General features: G+C 38.9%; 1 protein-coding gene across 2 annotated transcripts in view; it reads left to right on the top strand.

Moving 5' to 3' along the window:
- Positions 1 to 21,900, top strand: part of CDH4 (cadherin 4) — a 512,453-nt gene that overhangs the window by 353,880 nt on the left and 136,673 nt on the right. For both annotated transcript variants that reach the window (XM_072110989.1, XM_072110990.1), the window contains exon 3: positions 17,809 to 18,038. In XM_072110989.1, coding sequence (XP_071967090.1) covers positions 17,809 to 18,038 — 230 coding nt within the window. The remainder of the gene's footprint in view (positions 1 to 17,808; positions 18,039 to 21,900) is intronic.

Here is a 21,900-nt window from a genome sequence, read left to right as displayed (position 1 = left end):
AAGAGATTGGAAGTGGCATTTTAAACTTCACCTACTTTAAGCTTCAAAGAAATTTTGACCATTCGATGCTGCAGAGTGTTACGTGGGTGTAAAAGAGAATGACAGCATGACTGTGAAAGGTTAACCTTTAATCTAGGTCTGCAGCTCTGCAAGTGGTCAGAGCAGGTCTTGCAGCCTGAAGAGCTTTTTACCTTTGGCACGTGTTCCAGAGCCCTTCCTCTGGGCTGTATCATGCCTACTAGAACTCTTACTAATAGGAGATGCAGGAGACTATTGTTGGGGTACATGTGGTGAACCTGTAACATAGTTGCGGATCTAAAGAAGAAGTGTTAGAGTATAAAACATTGTCCAGGGATTGTGACATCAAGATCATCAAGAAAACATCTCTGATTGACGCCCAATGGTGATATTTTACTACCGTATTACTTATTTAAAATTGTGATAAATAGCACTAAAAGCAATTTGAAACATAATTGTTTTTAAAAACAAGAACACACGTTTCGTAGCCCGTATCGTCATCAGTCAATTCCCTTCAAAACACTGAAGGGAAAGACAGAATTAATCACCAAAAAGTCTTGTTATTATGTTGTAACTTTTTAATTTATTTTAGTTTTTAATACCCTTTAGTTTTTAATACCCTTTTCGTTGGATACGGAGATTCCATACCAATATGCTAATACATGCCCAGTTGTGTTTCTACCATTCACCCAGGATCCATGTATATTTAAGTATGCATTCGAATTGATCCAGTATAAGGTTATAAACAATGTCATTTATTATTTTAACCTGAGAAAACTTACAAACAATGTTTTTTTGTATATTACTCCAAAAACTGTCTGTGGATACACTTGTAGTGCCATATTATATATGAGGGCAGGTCAGACACATTACCCAGAATTCCTACTAATGACTCTCCAGCACACATAGGGCTGAACTATTCGGTGGCGTTTTGCATTTTACAGAGCCAAGGAATTTGTCGGTGCGTTATAAATAATTAATTTTAATTCTAGTCACTGGAGGGAGATATTTTTATTATTCAGCTCCCAGCTGCAAAATCAGCATTATCACCATCAAACTCGAAGCAGCAGGAGAGAAAAAAATAGAAAAATGTGGGATTTTTTAACTATAAAGCTGGGACTTTTCATAGTTTTGTGGGGATAAAAATAATTGGGGCGGCTATAAAAATTTAATACGACTTTAGTTACATGTTATTGTGGAACATGTCATATATTCACCCAAGCTCAGCATTTTAATACATATTTTAAATGGTGGATTAATTGAGCCTAAAAAAAAGTAATTAAATTCATAATAATAATAGACTTCATTTTTCTATACTCCAAGTAGGGATTATTAATTCAGAAGTGTGACATTGATAAATGACTACTTTTCCCTAAAGTAAGACACTTTTCTTGCATCCAATACATGAAATGTGAAGACAGTAGATGTGTAACCTGGGCTCATGTGTCATGGAGAAAAATTGGTGGCACAGATGCACTATGACTACTTATGTGGCAAAGCAGTCCTTGTGTTTCCATAGAGCTGGGAACTGATTTTATCTCGGCTCACCCCTGTTAATTGTTAGGTTCAGAATATTTTCTGCCATTCTGGATTATTTTAGACTTCTTTCTTACAGAACTTCTTTCAATCTAAAGTCTGAATTTACAGGTAAAGTTATAGGAATATAGCTCACCCCAGCGCAGCGTTTGCCAGACAAGTTGAGCGACTTATGGCCTCCTCCTGCAGTCCTGGGTAGCCCAGGATGTGCTGCATTCAGCATTATCGTAAAGCAACATTTTCTGGTACTGCAGGAGGAGAAAGGAGGTGTGGATAGGGCTGGATTATCATTGGAGCATCTACCTCCCAATTCTTCCCGTTCAAAAGGATGCTGGAGGGAAGCTATAATAATAATCTGAAATTCCCCTAGTTTTTTCAGTGGTATTGGTGTCCTCAAGACAATGCAATTGAAAGTGGTTGTAAAGCATGGAGCAATAAGTTGCCGATTAAATTGCTGTGTCGGTACTTTGTTGTAAATAAGTGGGGTTTGGCTGTAGTTTAAGTACTCATCCTCTAAATGGTTCACCGTCACTTGGATAGGTGATCTTATGATCTATAGAATATGATGCCACTTTATAAATAAAGATTATTATAAGATTGGTATTATAATGGGGATGCAACATTAAGGATCTCACCTTATCAACTCAATCCGGTTGCCTCCAATACTAGAATCCACACACAGAAAGGACCTGAAGAATAGGTCTGTCCAATGTGTAATGGCTGATCTGTGTTGCTACCATTTTAAAGAGCCATACTTTTGGTTCCCTTCTCTGTGTTGATTCCAGTGCTGGCAGAATCCAATAAAAGGCTATAGTTAGGTCACCTCCAATATGAAATCCATTACATATCCTATGAATAGAGCACATTTTGATCCCAAACATTTCCAGGTCTATTTTATGAGACAATGATGATACTGGAATATTAACAGAAATAGTTTCTCCAAGCCAGCCACTGACTTTTGAGTCCAAAGCATCATCGTTCGGCATTGCTGCAGTTTCTCCTGCTCCTGCATAGATCTCAGGACTGGGTCTTTTTTGTCAGGGACCCTGGGGAGAAGATAGAAGTGTTTTTTCCAGCTCCTGTCTTTTCCTTTTTACACTACATAGCTCTGAAGTAGCGAATATAGTGCATAGAGGAGGCTGCAGTGCCAATGCCGCTATAGACCTGGTGGTCATGTGATTGCCACATCTGATCAGACCCAGTAAAGCCCTGTCAAAGACAGCTACCCCTTTAGCAGGTTGTTGCACTCTATATCTGAGGCTCTTACAGATGAATAGTATACAGTACAACCTTTACCACTTTTTCTTACTTACAGTAAAAACCCAAATAAAACTAGAAATTTTAAAAACCTTTTACCTAACCCTATGTTTCATAAAATAACATCAGAAAAATGTTTAAGGTTGCACCAAAAATATTATGTTATGGCCCTTAAACATTAAGTCTGCAAATTTTCTCAAAATGCCAAGTTATTAAAGTCTTTTCAGGCCTATTAAGGAGTGAAAAAATGTATTTTTATTTTCTTTACAATACGACCTCAACATTACCTGTCTTTTTTAATGTTTATTAGTGTCAGGCCAATGTTGTCCCTTTAAGACAAGAGACCCCAGATGGATGTAATTTGTAATTGTTTGCTTGTAGGTTGTGTAAACTACAAGAACTCATTATTGTACAATGGTCCCAGCCAGATGAAACACACCTGCAACTTGGTTAGAAGGAAATATTACTTTTTAATAACATAGTTTATTACTTGCTAATTATCAGGTGAGATGAGGTACAACCACAGCCTGACCAACAGCAGCAGTATCAGACGTAAATTAGGAGAGCAGGTCATTATAAATTAAAGAAAATTCTTAACAACGCGTCAGGCTCAAACTAGAGTGTAGTTTATGATAGGACGCAGTGCAGGGATGGAGGGAAGGTTTTCATATCCACAGACGGCATAATGCTGGCTAATTATTCTGAATGCTGAAAACACCTTTAACCTCCATTCCTTTTAAAAGCAGACTTCTAAAAACACCAACTGTAAAAATGGCTTCTTTTATCTGCGTTCCTCACAATTATTAAGGCTTTTGGGAATGTTTTGAAAATCAGCTTGTGTATCCTGAGTCTGATGTCAAAGTACTTAGAGTTAGAGAAATATAATCAGCAGTTATTTCATGGTAAAAGCCAATAGCAGCTTAAAGTACCATTGGCTGCACTCTTGACCTGCATTGTCCCCTGTTCAGATTTGTGCTTTGTGTGCTTCAACTCTAAGCATTTATCAACACTTCTATGCAATACTTTGTTTTATAGCACAAAAAGAAAAGCTACAGTATACCGGGAGGCAAACCCCATAAATAAACTGTGCACAAAGGAGGGCAACCCCACTGTAAAACAGAGACTACACTTTTCTACATCACCAGCACATTTATAGGGGTGCACATAACCTTTTAACACTGAAGGAAACTGCAGCGTTATAAAAAGTCATGTTAAACATTTTGCATCTTGGGACAGAAGCTTTAATCTGCAACTCTGCCCTCAAAGGACTGTACCCCACATCAAGAAGCTTGGATTATGTGTAAATCTGAATCCATTACACAATATTAAAGGGGTTTTCCGTCCCCTTGTACTGAATATCTGTAAACATTGACCTGCTGCTCCTGTATGAGGTGTTATGTGCGGGTTTAAAGCTTGTGCTGCAGTGTCACCACTGTACAGTAAACAAAGCCATTGGCTTCATGGTCCATTGACTTTCTGAGCCAAAACAGCTAGTTAATGTTATGTCCAGGAGTTGGACTGTTGAGATACTAATGACCTCTCCTGTGAATAGGTGGTTATTATCGAAATCAGTATGGGATCCAAAAACCTGATTAAGGCCCAATGTACCAAACTATATTGGGGGCCATGATTTGGCTGCACAAATTGTGGCCAAATAACTGCTCCCTAAAAAGGTCTATTAGACGGTGCCTCACCAAACCATGCCCAAGCTGGGTGGCCACACTGAAAATATAGAGCAGATACTCTTCTCTGCCTGGTTTGTGGCATGGTCGCTCAGATTTCTATGGGCACCCCCCCCCCATTCCACCTGGTTGTGTGCTTCGACCGAGTACTAGCCTAGGTAAAGCAAATGTTCATGTGCATAATTGATGATTGAGTCCTAATTGATGATTAAGTAACAATTTTCTAGGCCCACTCCTTAAAACTAAAATAAACATAGTTTCTTCTGCAAGTGTCTCTCTTATGTTACTGATCAAAATCTGGCCACATAGTGTTTCCTTAAAAGACAAATACAATGAGCCTGCCGGGGCCTAACAGGGAATTCATACCTACAGCCCAGAAAGGAAGTGGTCTTAATGCTAAGGCCTAGCTAGGTGGTCATAGTGGCCCTATCCTGGCTGATAGCAATCCTTCTAGGATTCTCACTTGTTTAGGCCGACAGGGAAGCAGTAAGCTGGTAACTGTCTAAGGCTGATGGTATATGGGAGGTGCTTGATGGTCAATGTGACTATACACAGATGATTCCAACTCGCAGCTCCAACAGCAGAATTCAACAGCAGCGACCATAGTGCAGGATCTGTGGCAGGGTTAAATAAGCAAAAAGTAAACAGGAATAGACATGCATATTAAAATATTGTAATAAGATATAGTGCAAACAATGGCCAGTTGGTGTCGGAGATACCTGACCTACTAAAACAGGGCTTATAATAAGAATATACTGGGTGCTTCAAAGTTAACAGGAGTGTATTGTATCTGCAGGGATCACCCAGAATAAATTAGTAGGGACCCCACGCTGGGTCACTACACAAAAGATAAAAATAAGGAATTGTAAAAATGATATGAGAGAACTAAAGGAAGCATGTAAATCCCACTCATCAAGTATTAACTCCTGTCAATAGGAGCAAGCACAGAAGTTTAACATGAAAATCTTGAATCTTGCGTACATAAGTATCCTTTATCCCGCTGATCTCCATGTATTTCCTTCTATCCTGTGCACCTCTCAGATTGCCCCTGCAGATCTGTTTCTAGTGTCTGGATCTTATTGTCCTTTAAGATGCCAAAATTTTATTTGGTAAATTAAAGCAATGACATTTTTTAAAGAAAAGATCAAAAAACTGTGAGAAAAAAAACTGCATTTTAAATCATAGCATCTTGTAAAGCTGCGGAAACTGCTGCGGTTGATTTTCTGGATCTGTAGTGAGAGGAGATTATATTTCCTTTTAGCTGTTCTGAAGTCTTGTTCCGTAAGCCTGTTGATGTCAAAATTTGCAAAGACGAAGTAGAGTGTACACATGAAAACAACATTCTCTGTGGGTTCAAGGAAGCAGAAGCTAAGGGTCATAGTTCGGCTCTCTGATTTCTGGAAAGACCAATTCAATATAGATCCCAGTGATTATAGTTATGTAGTGTAATATTCTTCATCATGCTGCCTCTTCTTCTCATTAGCTCTTGTTTCTCTATTCCCGCTTTTCTTTAAGGATATTTCCTCAGCAGCCACTACCCTCGAAACCTCTTCTGCCCCCTTTTTCTTTGCATGATCCCACAAATTGTTGATTTCTGGCAAATCATTTCTGAAAGCTTAACGACGAGTCTGAACGTTTCCTCTTAATTATACGTATGCCATTTGTCGGGAGCAGTTTTGGCTCGGAGCAGTTTTAAGGCGGGAGAGGAACGTTGAGGTTCTGCAATTAGTAATGCCTTCCGGCAGACCGTTCCTCGTGAGCTGGGGGCTGCCTATTACACGAGATGGCAATCTTAACCCTTCATTGGAATGAATGACTTAGAATAGTAGAACATCAGTACATTTTAGCCTGGGTAGCCTAATCACATGTTCTTTTCAGCTAACAGACTATACTTTTTCCAGTTCTGCAGTTCACTGTGTGATTTTTGCTTGTATAGAAATACAAGTCCAGCTGTATCACGAGGTGGCAGGGGGGAGATTAGCTGAGGAAAAGGCAGACACTGTAGCTACAGGGTACCATTGAACACTTGGATGGTGGATTTGTCAGATAACTTGTGCAGAGTAATGTACCGAGGAAAATAACATGAAATTTGGAAAATTATCTTTATTTGTAAAAAGAAAGAAAAATAACGAAAAAGGCAAAATCCTATTTTCCTTTATGCGAAAGAAAATAATACCCCTACAGTAAGCTCTGAAGAGATTGGAAAATCTAAGATTACAATATTAGAGAGTTATGTTCAGATAGATACGGGTCAAATTCATAAGATATAGAGCTCAGCAAGGACATAGCAAGGTGTTGAAGTAGATATCATACCCACATCTTCATGACTGTGGAGACCTACAACATAAGAAGACATCAGAATTCTAAATGACACGTGGGGTCAGGTACAGCTATGCCTCTGAAATCCACTGATTATGTGCTGCTACTTATAATGCCACTTGTCACAATATAGACTGCCTCCTGCCAATGCAAGGGCACATTCATGCACACGTATGGCCAGGGCCAAGTGGCGCCCAAGAGAGGAGGAGGGGTGAGCACACCGCACAGCTGCCCATATGGGGAAAGATAGAGCACGCCATCCAAAATCTCTGGAAAAATAATGTGGTTCAGAACTTATTTGGGCTCCGGTGGTGACTTGACTTCTACACTCACATGTGGATAGGTATTAAATGATTCACATACAATTATCATTTTAACCTTTTATGAATACCTATAGTATTTTCTAGTGGTTTCTATAGGTATATTGTAAATGTGGCCTAATCATACTCCTCCTTCATTTGTGATGTCATCAGGGGGGCAGTGATGAGTTTCTATGGCACTTGGGAACCTCTAAAACGATATAATGACAAACAAGGCTGTTATAGGGAAATATTATATTAGCAATAAACATTCATACAATTGTATTGCAGAATATTGTATGAGCCATTAGACCCAATAAGGTTCTAATAGGCCTAACATTTTAAAAAAAAACCTTAAAGAAGACCTTTGACCAGAATTTTACAACCCTTACTAATAATGCCTGCTGATAAAGGGTTACAAGTTCTCCCCATGTCACCTAAAATCATCTGCTAGTGAGGCACTATACCTTAATTACAGCCATTTTTATGATATGCAAATTAGCTTATCTGACTCATTGCTGTGACTCTTCTCTCTCACAGGCTGGCAGTGAACCACACCCTCATCTCTGCGTCTCTTCATATTTTACTTTTACATTTTACTTGTGTTACATTCATGTCATGTGGCCAGAGTAACATCATCGCAGGTACTTTAGCATACAATAGCAAACTGTACACCATGTATTTGATTACATGAAATAACAGCCTTCATGGAGGATGGAGCCTCTATGGAGGATGGGGAGGAGTAGAAGTCTATAGAGACAGCGGGGATTTCATGTGATCAGATACATACATGGGGTATAGTTTGCTATTGTTATGAGGCTAAAGGACCTGTGGTTACCCAAGAGGTAACCCTGGTCACATGACATAAACTGCCGGCCATCTGAGCAGGAAACACCCTCCCTGATGTCAGCTAATGTAAGATAAAAGATGATTTATGTGGATGTAAGGGAAACAATTTTTAGCTAAAGGAAGGGTGTCAGGTAATAGGGCTCTATAGGAACCGTCACTGTCTGTATATTTGAAAATGTTGTGACAGGTTCCCTTTAAAATACAAATCAGAACTGCTCTCATATAACACAGATAACACACAAACTAAATCATAAACATGTTATACCCAAAATGCCCCATCAATATGAAAAAAAATATTATCCCATCTAATAACCTCATAAAGGAAAATAAATACTTTTTTCCATCCATAAAAATATTTTTAGTTATCAAAAGTTCGTACAGGTACCATCATAGTATCAATGAAAAAATCATCTAATTTTATTACACTTACATATCACATATATTTTTTAACGTAGCAAATAATCATGGAATATTAAATGGAAATGCAATTTGCTGCACAGATATCAAACTTTCATACAGCCAAGCTACAAAATAAAAAAGTTATGGCTTTGAAAGGTGTGGAAATAAAAAACTAACTCAAAAACAAAAAAGGGCTAAAGTTTTAAAAAGTTAAAGGTTTTAGACACAACAGTAATTTTTTTGTATTTTCTTGTAAATTTTGTCAAATAGTTCCTATATTAGAGGCTTTGTAAACATTAAATTAAAAAAAGTTATGGCATTTTGAATGAAGGTATGAAAACTAAAATTTAAATTGAGGACCTGTTACCTGTAAAAAAAAGCATTAGGAGCTGCTTACTAGTGCTACAACAGGTGGAGCAGTGTTACACTGCTAGCGTTATCGTAAACCTCCTATAACGCTAGCAGAGACTAGATAGCTTACGCTCTCACGGCCGGGCATATTCATGAGGGGACGGTCCGAGGTACTGCCTCTTCCCCGGACCACCCTGTCCACTCCCTTGGCCGGCGGTGACTGCCGAGCATCATGCAGACTGCAAAAAAATTTTATTGGGCAAAAGTACCACAATAGAAACAAAATAGTTTTGATGTACTCTACAATAAAGTAACTTGTAATGTTTAAAAATTCAAGATTTTGAAATCATCAACAATAGTAACAATGCTAAAAATTAAGTTAACCAATTACTTTTCCTGACCATGGAATTCTGCAGAAAGTCTTAGGTAAGGCATTTCTCCAAGTGCAGTGAGGTGGGTATCCTCACATTTAAGGAAATCTACCATCACAATCAACTGTGATAAACCAAGGACACTTACTAATAGATCCTGGTACAGTGACTGTGGTAATCCTATTTTATGTGTTATCGATGACCTCCTTCCTTCTAAAATCAACTTTTACAATTATGCTAATGCACCGTAAGGTCTCTGGAGAGAATTACCAGAGCCCTTCTGTGCTCTAGTTTGACAGGCTGTTACACTGTGCAGGAGCACTTCCCCCCTCTCACTATGTGCTGAAACTTCCTCTGTTGTAGTTACACAGTGTAACAGCCTGTGAAACTAAAACACTTAGGGGTTCTAATAAAACAGAGCACAGAGCCCACCAGGAACATAAGGGATGGAGCTTAAACATAACAAATGTAAGAAGATTACACAGTCACGGTGCTTGGATCTATGAGTAAGTGCTTGATTTTGATGGTAGATTTCCATTAAGCTTTTCGTATTGTGCTGCTCAACAGGCTCCTCCCACTAAACAGTCACAGTTAAGAGGAAGGGTCACAGTAACATATCTTGCCCCATGAACAAGGGTTAGTTCTGTTTACAGCAAATTAAAGTTAACAATGCTAACATTGAAAGTTATACAATGTTATAGTTTACATTCTGAAGGAGAACTGTATTATATATCATAGAAAACTGTATAACCTTCATTTACTGAAACCAAAATAGCCGTTTATATATACTATATACCATTACTAGAGACTAATGTACAGTACAATGTATTGAGCTGTTTTATACGGAGCCGAACAGCTGAACCGTGTTGTTCTTGTTCTCATTGATGCACACCCAGAATCGTGTTTTCATACTGCACAGACACAACAAGAGACTGTCAACATATAACAAAAGCCTCTCACTTATTACCCACAATGCCTCTCTCATGCTGTTGATAATCCGAGATCTCAACATGCTGCTCATTTTTACGAATTTTAATTTTATGTAAATGTCCATAATGGGTCCATTTGGAAATTATTCCCCTGTTGCAGAAGCAATTTGCAGTAAATTGGTTGCTGTTTTACATGGTAACGTCTTGATTTGGGGATCTGCTGCTACAAGCTCGTAAATAACTGGCTAAAAGGAGACTTGATGTTTTTCCCTCTTTAACTGCAGCTTCTTTAGCAAATGAGGAGTTAATACTTTATAGTCCATGACAGCTATAGGGCCCCTACTAAAGATTGTAATTGCTGGATTGCACTGTATATTAGCTCCCCCCATGCTCCTCTGTTGTCTCCATCTCTTTCCATTTGTTCCTCTCAGCTAATCGTAAGGACCCTGCACGTTTCCTGACCTTTTCGGAAGGTTTAATTTTACACGCAAAGTAAAATGCCATCAAAATTTTATGGCATTTGGTATGCGGGGTGAAATTTATCACTGCTCAGCGCCTGCTGACGGGCTCGCCGTCCGAGAAGTTAATTAGCTCCCTCCAAAACATTTCGTTTGACCAGGAGGCCGCAGTAACATATCCCCCCCTCGTGCACAAATTGACGGTGGAGGTAAATATTTTGCCTGCTAATTCACGTAGCATTTGGGAATATTCAGCGGCTCCTGTGATATTTATGCTCTAGGATGAAAGCATCTTTAATGTGCCTGTATTTCATGGTTAAAAATAACTAGTTATTAAAAATGCAATTGCTCTCGCCACAAAAGTACATTTTCCAATTTATTATCTTATTTATAAGCACTGTGTGCTGCAGCAGAGCACAGAAAAATCCCAGCACCGAGCAACGGAGAAGTATACATACCTAGGAAGCTTGTATCATGTTTTATGTTGCGTGTATACAAGTCTCCACTGCATTTAGATGAAGGAGATGGGACATTAGGTAACTGATGCCCCTGCCCTGGCAATGGCAGCTATACATGCAGTGCATGAAACGGACACCCGTCCTTCCAAATCATTACCCATCACAGAAGAAACCAAATTAGAATTATAGAAGAATCCAGCATTTTAGCCCAACACTCCCAAAGGTATTTGAGAATTCCATATAATGGAAGAAGGGTGGGTCATAGTCCAGAGTAAATATCTAGTATATTTACTTAACTGTAGAAGACACGCAAAGGGTTAACAACAAGACTAAGCACTAGATGAATCAGGATAAGTATTAGGCTAAAGGTGTGTTCACACAACAGCTCAGTCCGTGGTTACACTAGATATGATGCTTTTTAATGGATCAATGCAAACAGCTGCTTTTTTCTAACAGCCCGTGTGTCCATTCACTTAAAGGGTATTCCCACTAAGATAAGTTTCTTGAATATACTCAGGATAATAAAATAACACATTCTTTAATTCAGTGTTAGTAACAATAATACAGCATTTCACAGCTATAAGTCCGACCTGTTTCTATCAGTCCTGGTGTACATAATTTCAGTTGCCCCTAGACACGACCCTGTAACTACTGACTTATAGTCGGGGACGCCATCTTGGATTTCTGTGTGACGGTCATGTAGATGAGTTTCTTTCTCTCTGCTCCCTGTGCTCTAGCCCCGCCCCCCTGCAGTCCAGGATGGAGCTCTCCCTGACATAGACACTGACTTCCTGCCAGCAGCATGAGGAGAACTACAAGCTACAGACAGATAAGTTCATTATCTGGGAGGCACAGCAGGAAAGCACAGCAGATCTAGTGTGTTGTTGAATAGCAGAGATGTAGGAGAGCTGTGTCATTGTGTTTAAAAGGATCTCATCATCTCTGATCTGTCTGATCTCTTTCTATGTGTCAGATACTAGTACGATGTTCAGAAACCAGATCAAAGTGTATATAAACCTTGTACCCTGATAATCTAACCACACTGTCACCTCACAGCAGTAGATGGATCATAATGTGTCTACTTAGAGAGACCCTGTCCACACCCTGGAATTTTACACGACCACCACTGAGTGATAGGAGCTAAAACAGCAATAAAACTGAGTAAAATTGTGAAGTAAAATGAGTTTAAAATGATCTTTATTGTGTTAACATCACTAGTAGATTGAAATTTGAGAATTTTCTTTCATGGGAAACCCCTTTAAACAGTAGAGCATGTCCTAGTCCAGTGATGGCCAACCTATGCTGACACGCATAGCCATTTTCAGTGACACGTGGCCGCCGGAGAGTTAAGTTTCATCTTCGGCTCCTACACGGCCAGGTGCAGTAGTCGGGAGGCTGAGAGATTGTCCAGCACATTGTAATAAATAGATGATGTGGAAAATCCCCATATACTGCCATACTGTAGTACATGGTAGGATCAATCACACAACCTAGGATTAAAGTACCCTAGAAGTTAAATAATTATACATATTTGTTATTTAAACTATAAATATCACAAAATTATGGTTTTTTTTCAAGGTGACACACCACCCGAGTTATGCTCGGTTTTTTGGCGAATTTTGACACACCAAGCTCAAAAAGGTTGCCCATCACTGTCCTAGTCTGATCCTTTTTTCATTTATCTACGACTCATAGACAATAATTTATGAGGATCAAGTATGTTATGTAAACATGCGTGAATATAGCCTTACCCTAGAAGAAACCAGGGACAATGCTAGAGCTTTTAGCAATCTAGTCAATCATACCACATAATAGAGTATGTGGCAGGCTAATTGTGTTATTAAAGATGTATGTATGACGTACTATAATTCTGCTGTAAGTTATCCAATCCTTTCTTCGTAGGATATCTTACACTATTCTGCCATTATTTTTAATGACAAACATGAACATCATAAACTAAGGTCCCATGTACACTACCATATTGGCCATGATCTGGACCCACAAATTGTGGCCACATCATGGCCCCCATAGAGGTTTATGACACTTGACTATGGTGTGGTCAACACACAGGCCCACAATTATTAAAAACAGTGCGCCAGATTCAGGATTTCACGACAGAGTGCACCAACTTTTTTTTGGTGCATCTTTAACATGGAGCGTGCAACACATTTCTGTCAAAATTTTCATGATAAATGTGGCGCATGGTCCAACCGAACAACGGAATGCCCATGTCAGTGCAGAAATTTGTGTTGCATGAAAAATTGTACAGCTACACCAGAAAACTGGCGCACGGCCCCACAGTGTCTCACTGCACCGTAACAGGCCACATACAATGGATAGAGTAGGTCCTATCTTCGGACAGATTAGCGACACGGCCGTTCTGCTTCTCAAACCAGCCATGTGCTTTGCCCGGTTTCTAAAATTTAGCCTTTAAGCCCAAACAGTAGCCACTTACTGCTTTTAGGGAAAGAAATATATAATACTACATTATACACAAGCATTTTCCATGCTTTTATGTACTATGGATAAACTGACACCCATTCATATGGAAAATAGTATTTATTGCTTCACTAGCAGCATGACCTTGGGTTGATGTTCACCACAGGTATACATGAAAGCTCATTAAAGACTAAATCATCGGGCGAATATTGGTTTCTGTTAATAAAAACATTGCTGGTATTACCACCATTTTCATACTTCACATGTGGTCTTTTGCCTTTTCCCTTCACATGAAGATTTCTGGCATTTCCTCTCGAACACCCTGTGAACATATTCTATGAAGACTTTCACCTTTAATTTTATACCTGCCAGGATTCTGCATGAAGCGCTCAGTGTCTCTTTGCTCTTGTGCTTCGTTATGGGTAATTAAAATAGAAGAGGTTAAGGGTTTAAGCCCAGTAGTCTACTAATGAGTCCTTCAGCGGCTAATCTTCATCACTCCTCCAACTGTCTCTGCACCTTGTAGGACCTGTTTACTTAGAATATGAAAGCTTGTTCCTAGAGTACGTTCCCAAAATATTATGTAGAAGTAGGGTGGTGCTATTTATGTTGCATGCTTATCTTTGGAGGGCTATGAGCCAAATGCAAAATTCCTCCGGGACTTGGTGCAATTTAAAAACATCTCAGACCCATTTATGTACAGAGAATTAGCAGGGTGTTGTAAGCTGAAAATGAATATTTCAATGGCTCCAGTATTCCCAAAATGAATTTGGAAAATATTTGTGTGATTAATAGGCAAGGCTTCGACACAGAGGTCTGTGAATTTGAAGGACAATGATGCCTTGAATCAACTGATTCTCATTCTATATAAACAAAAAGGCTTCATAGTATAGAGACACGGCATGACAACAGAGTTACATTCTGGAGCTTCAACTTCAGGCGACTTTGTCATCACTACTAAATACATAGAGCTGTATCTCTTTTTGTTACTTTTTTATGTGGCCATGGCTGTGTATAGCCCAGAACAGCAAAATGAAACATTTTACTCTGTTATGCACATTTCTGCATGAAAATCATAGATAGAAGAATAGCAAAGTATAACAAATTCTTAGGAGTGGAATATGTGCAGAGGAGAAACACACAACATGTTTAGGATAATTGCGCATAAAGGAATTCATCGACAACATACAGTGACATTTCTTTAATCTGGTATCTGCTAATCCACTGCTTGTTTCCAACTGCAATAGACTGTATAAGTGTAAAAGCCTTTGCAGATGTAATGTCCTGGAAGTTGGGGTCATTACCAAATTTATAGTCTGAAATTCTTGGTGGACTGGACCCAGCAGGACTGATCACCCTACTGAGCTCTGTAACTCAGAGTTCCAGCTTTCTAGGGAGTACGACCCAGCTTTTACAAGATGTCCTCTAGTAAAATCCTCATAGCAGACTGCATTGTGTACCAACGGCACTGCCTAGTGCTACAAGTTTATATACTGTGTGAAATATATTTAATAATGCATATCTATGTATTCTAATTGTGTTTGCTGTCAACTGGTGTTGCTACAGTCAATTCAGCCCTGGGTCTTCCTGACTGGATTTCTACAGAGACACATCAATGCAAAATTGTGCTGCTTTAGGGCTGAGATACTAATTCCAACCCATGCAAAAACTGAGAATATCTGCTGTTTAGCCAACTTGGACAGCTTTTTGCATGCCTACAGAGTGGACCATTGCATAACCTGTTACTTCTCTTGACTAGAACTCTTTGTGAGTTCTAATAAATGAACTGAAAGTTTTTGCTTCATTTCTGTTTACCATTGTGAGTCACTGGCTAAAGCTGCACATGACGAACCTCCCCTGTAACGTTAGCCACTACCCATTATTACCTATACAGCCACCTCTTCCTGCTGCACCCTGCCCGCCCTGACAGGTGTGAAAGACCCCTTCACTATGACCATGCTACCGTGACATCCACGGCTAGGCCACAACCAAGCCAGCCACTCATCACCTGGTACATATCTACTCTCATATACTTTGAACAGAGAGATCACAACATTTTATATACTGCTATCTAAAAATCTTCTTCTGACTACTTAATTCTTATTTGCTGTATTCCAATGAATCTGAAAAGTTGAGCTATAGATCCTATTTGTAGAACATCAACCCCTTAGGGCAGGCTTTCTCTGGTATAGCAGTGAATAGAAGTATCACTTTCTTTTTTTCAATACTCCTACAATTCCATTGATTATCATAGATCTTTACTTTTTGATGATATATACCAGTGGTCTCCAGCCATTGAAGTACCACAACTCCCACCAAGACTTGGCAGTCCGTCGGATTCACACCATCACAAAAACATTAATACAGCCATTTAAGATTACAATGAGGAAACGTCTGTAAAGTTCTCCGTGGTTGGCACTAGTAATAGGGCACAGCTGTAATTTGCAGCCTCTTTGGGAGCTCACAGTTTAATTGCAGAGGTGAAAATGGTATAGACCTGGGGGAAGATGCCTGGGAAGCTGTATAGTGCAAATCTAACCAGAAACAAAGGTGAATGGAGAAAGTAGTCTGCTTTCTGGTTTCCTTTCTCTTGAATAAATAATAATTAAATCACACACGTTCTGACAGAACAATTGCTGAGAGATGAATCCTCTGAACATAATTGCTTCCATTTCCCTGTTCTCCTAAATGCTAGGTAACTTTCTCCAGTGGTTTCTACAAGAGGAGATGTCACTTGTTGTCACTGGTGGGTGATTCAGTGCTGCATTTGGTGACGCCTCTATGTGCACATGCAGATAGTATCCTAATGTGGATTTAATACATATTCATTCCCGGCCCACTGCTCCCGCCCCTGAAAGATGCCACCACTTCTACAAGCAAATTGCAGCATTTAGACCTGTCACCCTGTCACCCTAAGTCACTAGGAGCACTAGGAGTTGCTTTCAAAAGCTCACAGCAGTCCAGCGAATTCATGAGGGGACGGTCCAAGGCGCTCTTATTGCCCCAGACCGCCCCTCCCATGCCGTAGGCCGGCGGTGACTGCTAGGATTCATGCGGCAGTCACCACCTCATCGTATCCCCCCTTATTAATATGCCAGACCGCTGTGAGTTTGGTCTGGTGTTCCTAGGGAGTGTTCAGATAAAGCTAGCAGTTCAACACTTCTAAAAATGCGGCGGCGCTAGGAGTTGCTTACCACACCACTATGACAAGCCTGATCCTAATCCGTTGCAGAGCATTGGATGAGGATGTTATAGTGCATTGCCGATGTCCATATTTATTTTGAATACTATGTGTGAGAACTCAATTATTATTATTATATAAAGCAGCCCGTAATTATAGAGTGCTATGCAAAGATACAGATGTAGTCGACCACTTCTCAAAACATTCCCTATGTTCCTTGCCCATCACTTAGCTACTAAGCGTTCCATCACCTAATGCTAGTACACACTGTAATTATATATTTATATGGATGGGACACATCATATTTACTTGTGACATTTTATGCTGGGTGCTTTTAAGCTCTGTGTGAAGCACTAGTCAGTATATAGTTTTCAGGAATATTATAGAAAGGGGCTATTGGCTAAGAACAGATCTAGAATATGGGGTCTAAATTATTAGTTACCTCAGTTTTCTATCTTCTGCCTATCATGTGAATGTAGATATTTAGTGGTACTTACATCCTTAAGCACAATTACTAGAGCTGGGTCATTCACCTCCACCCATCACCTCTATGATATGCACATGTATACTCCAAAGCGGAATTCATTCTACAAAACTTATAAAGATGTTTTCTTCTTTAAAACAAATTTGACATTTTTATGTTTATTAGAAAAACATGACCGTGTTATGATGTTGCATTTACAAACAGCCCAAAGCTGATGTCTAAAAGAAATATTTTCACAAATGTTGCAGGCTTTCTTTGGTAACATTTGTATATGAAATGCGACTTTTCAAAAAGTTGAAAATTTTTATGAAAATCCACTCAAGTCCCAGATAAGCCAGATACGCTTAGAAACTAGCTGTGCCAAATTTGTACAAAGTCCACTCCAGATATTTAAAGCTCATGTAGCACTTTTAGTAAGCTAAAATCCACTGTGTTCCAGCTATAATACTGGAAAAATGTGTAAGGTCATAATATTCTTTGAAAAATATAAGTGATTTCAGTATAAGGGTATTCTAAAAAATCACTTGTTTATTGAGAAAATATAATATGAGGGCAGACTGCACAAAAAGGCTGCCACTTCTGCGAGGACCCCTGCACACCCCTTTTCTTGAGTCTAGAGAACCCCCCACTTGTAGGATATCCACAGTGAAGGGTATATCATTATAATTATATATGCTTTTTTCTACCTACCTATAATTTCTAGATATTTACTTTTAGTGACTAGTGTCAGACTTCCTATTATAAGCAAATTAATCTGTAGTTTCCTTTTTCTTTACAGTAAAATTTAATGGGTGCAATACAGGAAGACAAGGAATCTGGTATGAAACCAATAATCCAGATTTCAAAGTGGGAACAGATGGAGAAGTGTACACAGCCCGCAAAGTTCAGATCCCCTCCAAACAAGCAGTATTCCTAGTGTCAGCCTGGGATCACCAAACGCCAGAAAAATGGGAAGCTGCTATCCACCTCCTGGTTGAAGACGAGCCACTCAACCACAGTCGGCACCAGGTACTATAATAATATTATTGTCATATAAAGTCATATGTTTATGTGGTAAATATCTGTGGTGATAGTAGATACAGATAGATTATAGCTATAAATTTATATAATTATAATAATTTGCAGATTGGAAACTGTGATTCTACTTTCCTTGTGTAGAGTCATGTGCCATAGAGATGACTGTAATTGTTCCAGCCTTCCCATTGTACCCGATCATCTTCTAATTATTCTGATACCTTTTCGTTATTTAAGTGTGGAGGTGACGTTGCCCTCAAGGCACAATATATTCATGTTTGCAAATCACACAAATTTCATTTTAATTGAGAAATGAATTTTTTTTCTGAATACTAAGCAGACGTATAGGAGATTCTGTTATTAGATCTTAGAGAGACGTGAACACGTGGAACATATAGTACTTGTTAGGATAATATAAGTAGTTTATTACTGTAGACAGGAAATATGTTTTATGGTAATATTCCAGGGGTCCGCTGGTTTAGGTATTTCCTCTGTATATGTCTTCTTTAGGCACCACTGAAGAAGGTTCTTCTGAATTAAAGAGCTGATTCATTAGATGGGTTTCCAGTGGATCATAATAATTTTTGAAAGAGCTGGATTTGAAATAATTTTGAAAGAGCTGGATTGAAAGAGTTTAAAGAAGAATGAAAGGATTTCCAGCATACTAAAGAGGGAGATGTATAGGGTATCAACTGTTTGAGAAGTATACTGGAAATCAAAGGGATTCACATCTACAGAGGATCATACATTCTTGAATTGTTTCTCCGTTAATTGAAGAGAACGTCAATAAAATAAAACTTGAGAGGGTTTATAGCTTGGTTAAAGAGGCTACAATCACATGCCCCCTCTCTACTCACATTGACCCAGATTTACTAAAGGCCTTGCGGCAGTTTTCTGTCTGACTTTGCCTGTTCTTTTTACATAGTGCATTTTGCACTGTTTTTAGTGGTTTATAGTTCTATAATATCAAATCATCTAGGTTTTTCATGTCATATATATTTTTCTTTGTAGCTTTTATCAATTTCCCTGTTTTACATAAAATATGGATGAAGATGTTTAGGTAAACATGCAAAATGGCTAATTCCAGGTTTATCGTCACTCTGAAAACGCTGTAATTACAGCTCAGCGTGTACAAGACATTATAAAGCAATGTGATACATCAGCTGTTACTGTTTCTGACTTATGTAACAATGAATCACTTCTACAGGTCTATTATGCGGGAATGACACATTAGGACTCTGCAACATTCCGCTACTAAACTCCTACTATTAGGAGGATCCTCTGTTACCTGCCAAGACTGTTTTAGGGTTAGGAGTGGGTTCATTGATATGTGTGGGAGGTGAAACTCTTCTATCTATTATATATTATTATCACTAATGGGCTTCGCTACTTCTATACAGAAACCAATTTCTTTATAAAGGAAATCCTTATTTGTCATGGTAGTATTTGTCCCTATCTTGTACCAATAAAAGCTGCATTGTTACATGCAAAAACCTAAGTAGCACCTAGTAGTAGAAGCAGTAGAAGATGAGATTTAAAGGGTAGACTTTAAACCTATTTTGAGACCAAGATGGGGAGAATAGAAAGGTAGCCCTGCATGTTCGATGCTTTGGATGTCTATGAGACTAACGTCTATCAAGTATTTATGTTGATATGTTATAATATCTGAGAGTGAAATAACCCTTTAGCACTCGACCATGTGCTTCACCCGGACTAGAACCCGGAGCTCACATAAAACTGAATGGTTTTGCCACAAATCTGCCCGAAAATAAGACTCATCTCTTGCGGCCGAATGGCTTGACCACAGTGCAGTGAGTCGTTGTGCTCCCACCGCACCGTGATCAGGTGTAATAGAACTCAATGGGGAAAATGTATGCAGCTAGATCATAGACCCCAATACAGTCGTGTGCATGGGGCCTTAAGCAAATATCTTCTACAAGCTGTGAAAAAACCTGCAGCAAAAATTAAACTGAGATTCTGGTTTTCAAGGTGCAGTATGTAACTATATTTGTGTGGTTTTATTGTGGCTTTCACTCCATTCTTTTTAAAAACTGTTTTTATAAATATTTGTTCCCATAACAACAGAAAATTAACATGATGCCCAGAAGATTATGATTTCATTATAGTAGGTCTATTTGGATTTGTCCAAATCTTTCCCATTCTTTTTGTTTCCCATTTCTCCACTGCCTCCATGACAGTGCTAGCATTCAGTGCCAGGGTATCCTGTATCCATTTAGTTATTGCGTTATACATTTTATAAAATACATTTTTGTCTGTAGAAAAGTACCCAGGGGAGACCACTAAGTTTTAGTAAATTCTCTTTCATTTGGCAGCTAAGCCAATATTCATAGCTATAGGGGTTATGCATTGCATGTGGTGTATTTGGGTTTTCATTCTTTTTCAGTGCCAAAGGTGAAAGAAATAAGACATTCGAGATTACCAAACAATTCAGACAAAACCATTCTGTATATTATCAGCTTAAAGAACCTATTTATGTAGATGCTCAAATTGTTCCTACATGTAATAAATGATATGTGACCACAAATATATATGTATACATGGAAAAGAAGTTCCCCCCCGAGCATCTTTTTAGAAGCTGAAGCTTTTTAATATCTTTATACAAGGGGGAATGTATTCTCCCTGTGGATAGGAATCTGTCATGATCATGTACAAGGCTCATTAGTATCACAGAGAGTAATTAGAGATGTATGTTATAAGGAGTCGATCACTTGTGTCATCACGTGATCATGAACAAATTTCTATCCATTGGTAAACATATTGTGCCAGATCTATTAAACTGCCTACCCCAGTTTTCTGTATAACTTTGCACATAAAAAAACCTGAAACGTGAAGTTTGCATCAATTTTGTGTCTGACTTTTTACATAAAAGAATGGGCAAACTGCTTGTTCATGTATTTATTAAGTGTTTTCGTCAGTTTTGTGTCACAGGTGCACTGTGTCCACCGTGCCACAAAATTCTGCACCTAGTGAAATTTTGGTTCACACTTTCTGAGCAGTTCAGGATGTGCCAGAAAATTGAAGACTGTGCGCCATTATTCAATAATCTGTACACTCAATGGGTATTTTTCATATATCTGGCCTAGAATCTTAAGAAAACCTTGAGAAATTGATACAGAAAATATAATGGAAACTTCTATTGCAATTATTTTTTTTTATGAACCCGGACAATCCCCTATAGTGTTTACTTGTGTTTAAACTTCTCCTCAGGTCTTCTCATAGCCCATGCTGAGGAGTGTTTTTAATCTTTCTTTTTATGCACCCAAAATTGCATTTGCTTAAGCAGCTGCACCATGGCATTAAAGCATATTAACCACTTAAAAAAAACACTCACTCACACTTCATCTTGATCCCAGCGCTGTCTGTTGCAAGTCTTGATATGGATCACCTAGAAAATAAACTTATAATTAGCAGAACAGAGCATGGGGACAAGATGTCCAGTGCTCCGGGCTGCTAATTATGCATGCCCCTGCACTTCCCTCTCCCATGCTAGGAGAAGGAAGTGAATTCATGCCTCCAGCGTGACATCATCTTGCTCTCTCCCATGCTCCCAGAGGCATGTATAATTAGCAGCCCGGCGCTCCAGACATCTTGTCCCTGCGCTCCGTGCTGCTAATTATTAGTTTCTTTTCTTGGTGATCCTGGTGTGTCAAGTCTAGCGACGGACAGCACCGGAGTCTAGATGAAGAGGATGGGAGGTGAGTAACTATAGCTGATATATTTTTTTTTAAGTTGTTCATTTCCTTTAAGTATCTAATTTTAACCTGCTTTTCTGAATGGCCAATATGAAATTACACTGAAGAATGGTATAATATATGAAATATAATTTTACAGCTCT

This window comes from Engystomops pustulosus, chromosome 6, assembly GCF_040894005.1.
Source record: "Engystomops pustulosus chromosome 6, aEngPut4.maternal, whole genome shotgun sequence".
Lineage (NCBI taxonomy): Eukaryota > Metazoa > Chordata > Amphibia > Anura > Leptodactylidae > Engystomops > Engystomops pustulosus.
Note: the sequence above shows the minus strand (reverse complement) of the source record. Positions and strands in the feature narration are given on the sequence as shown.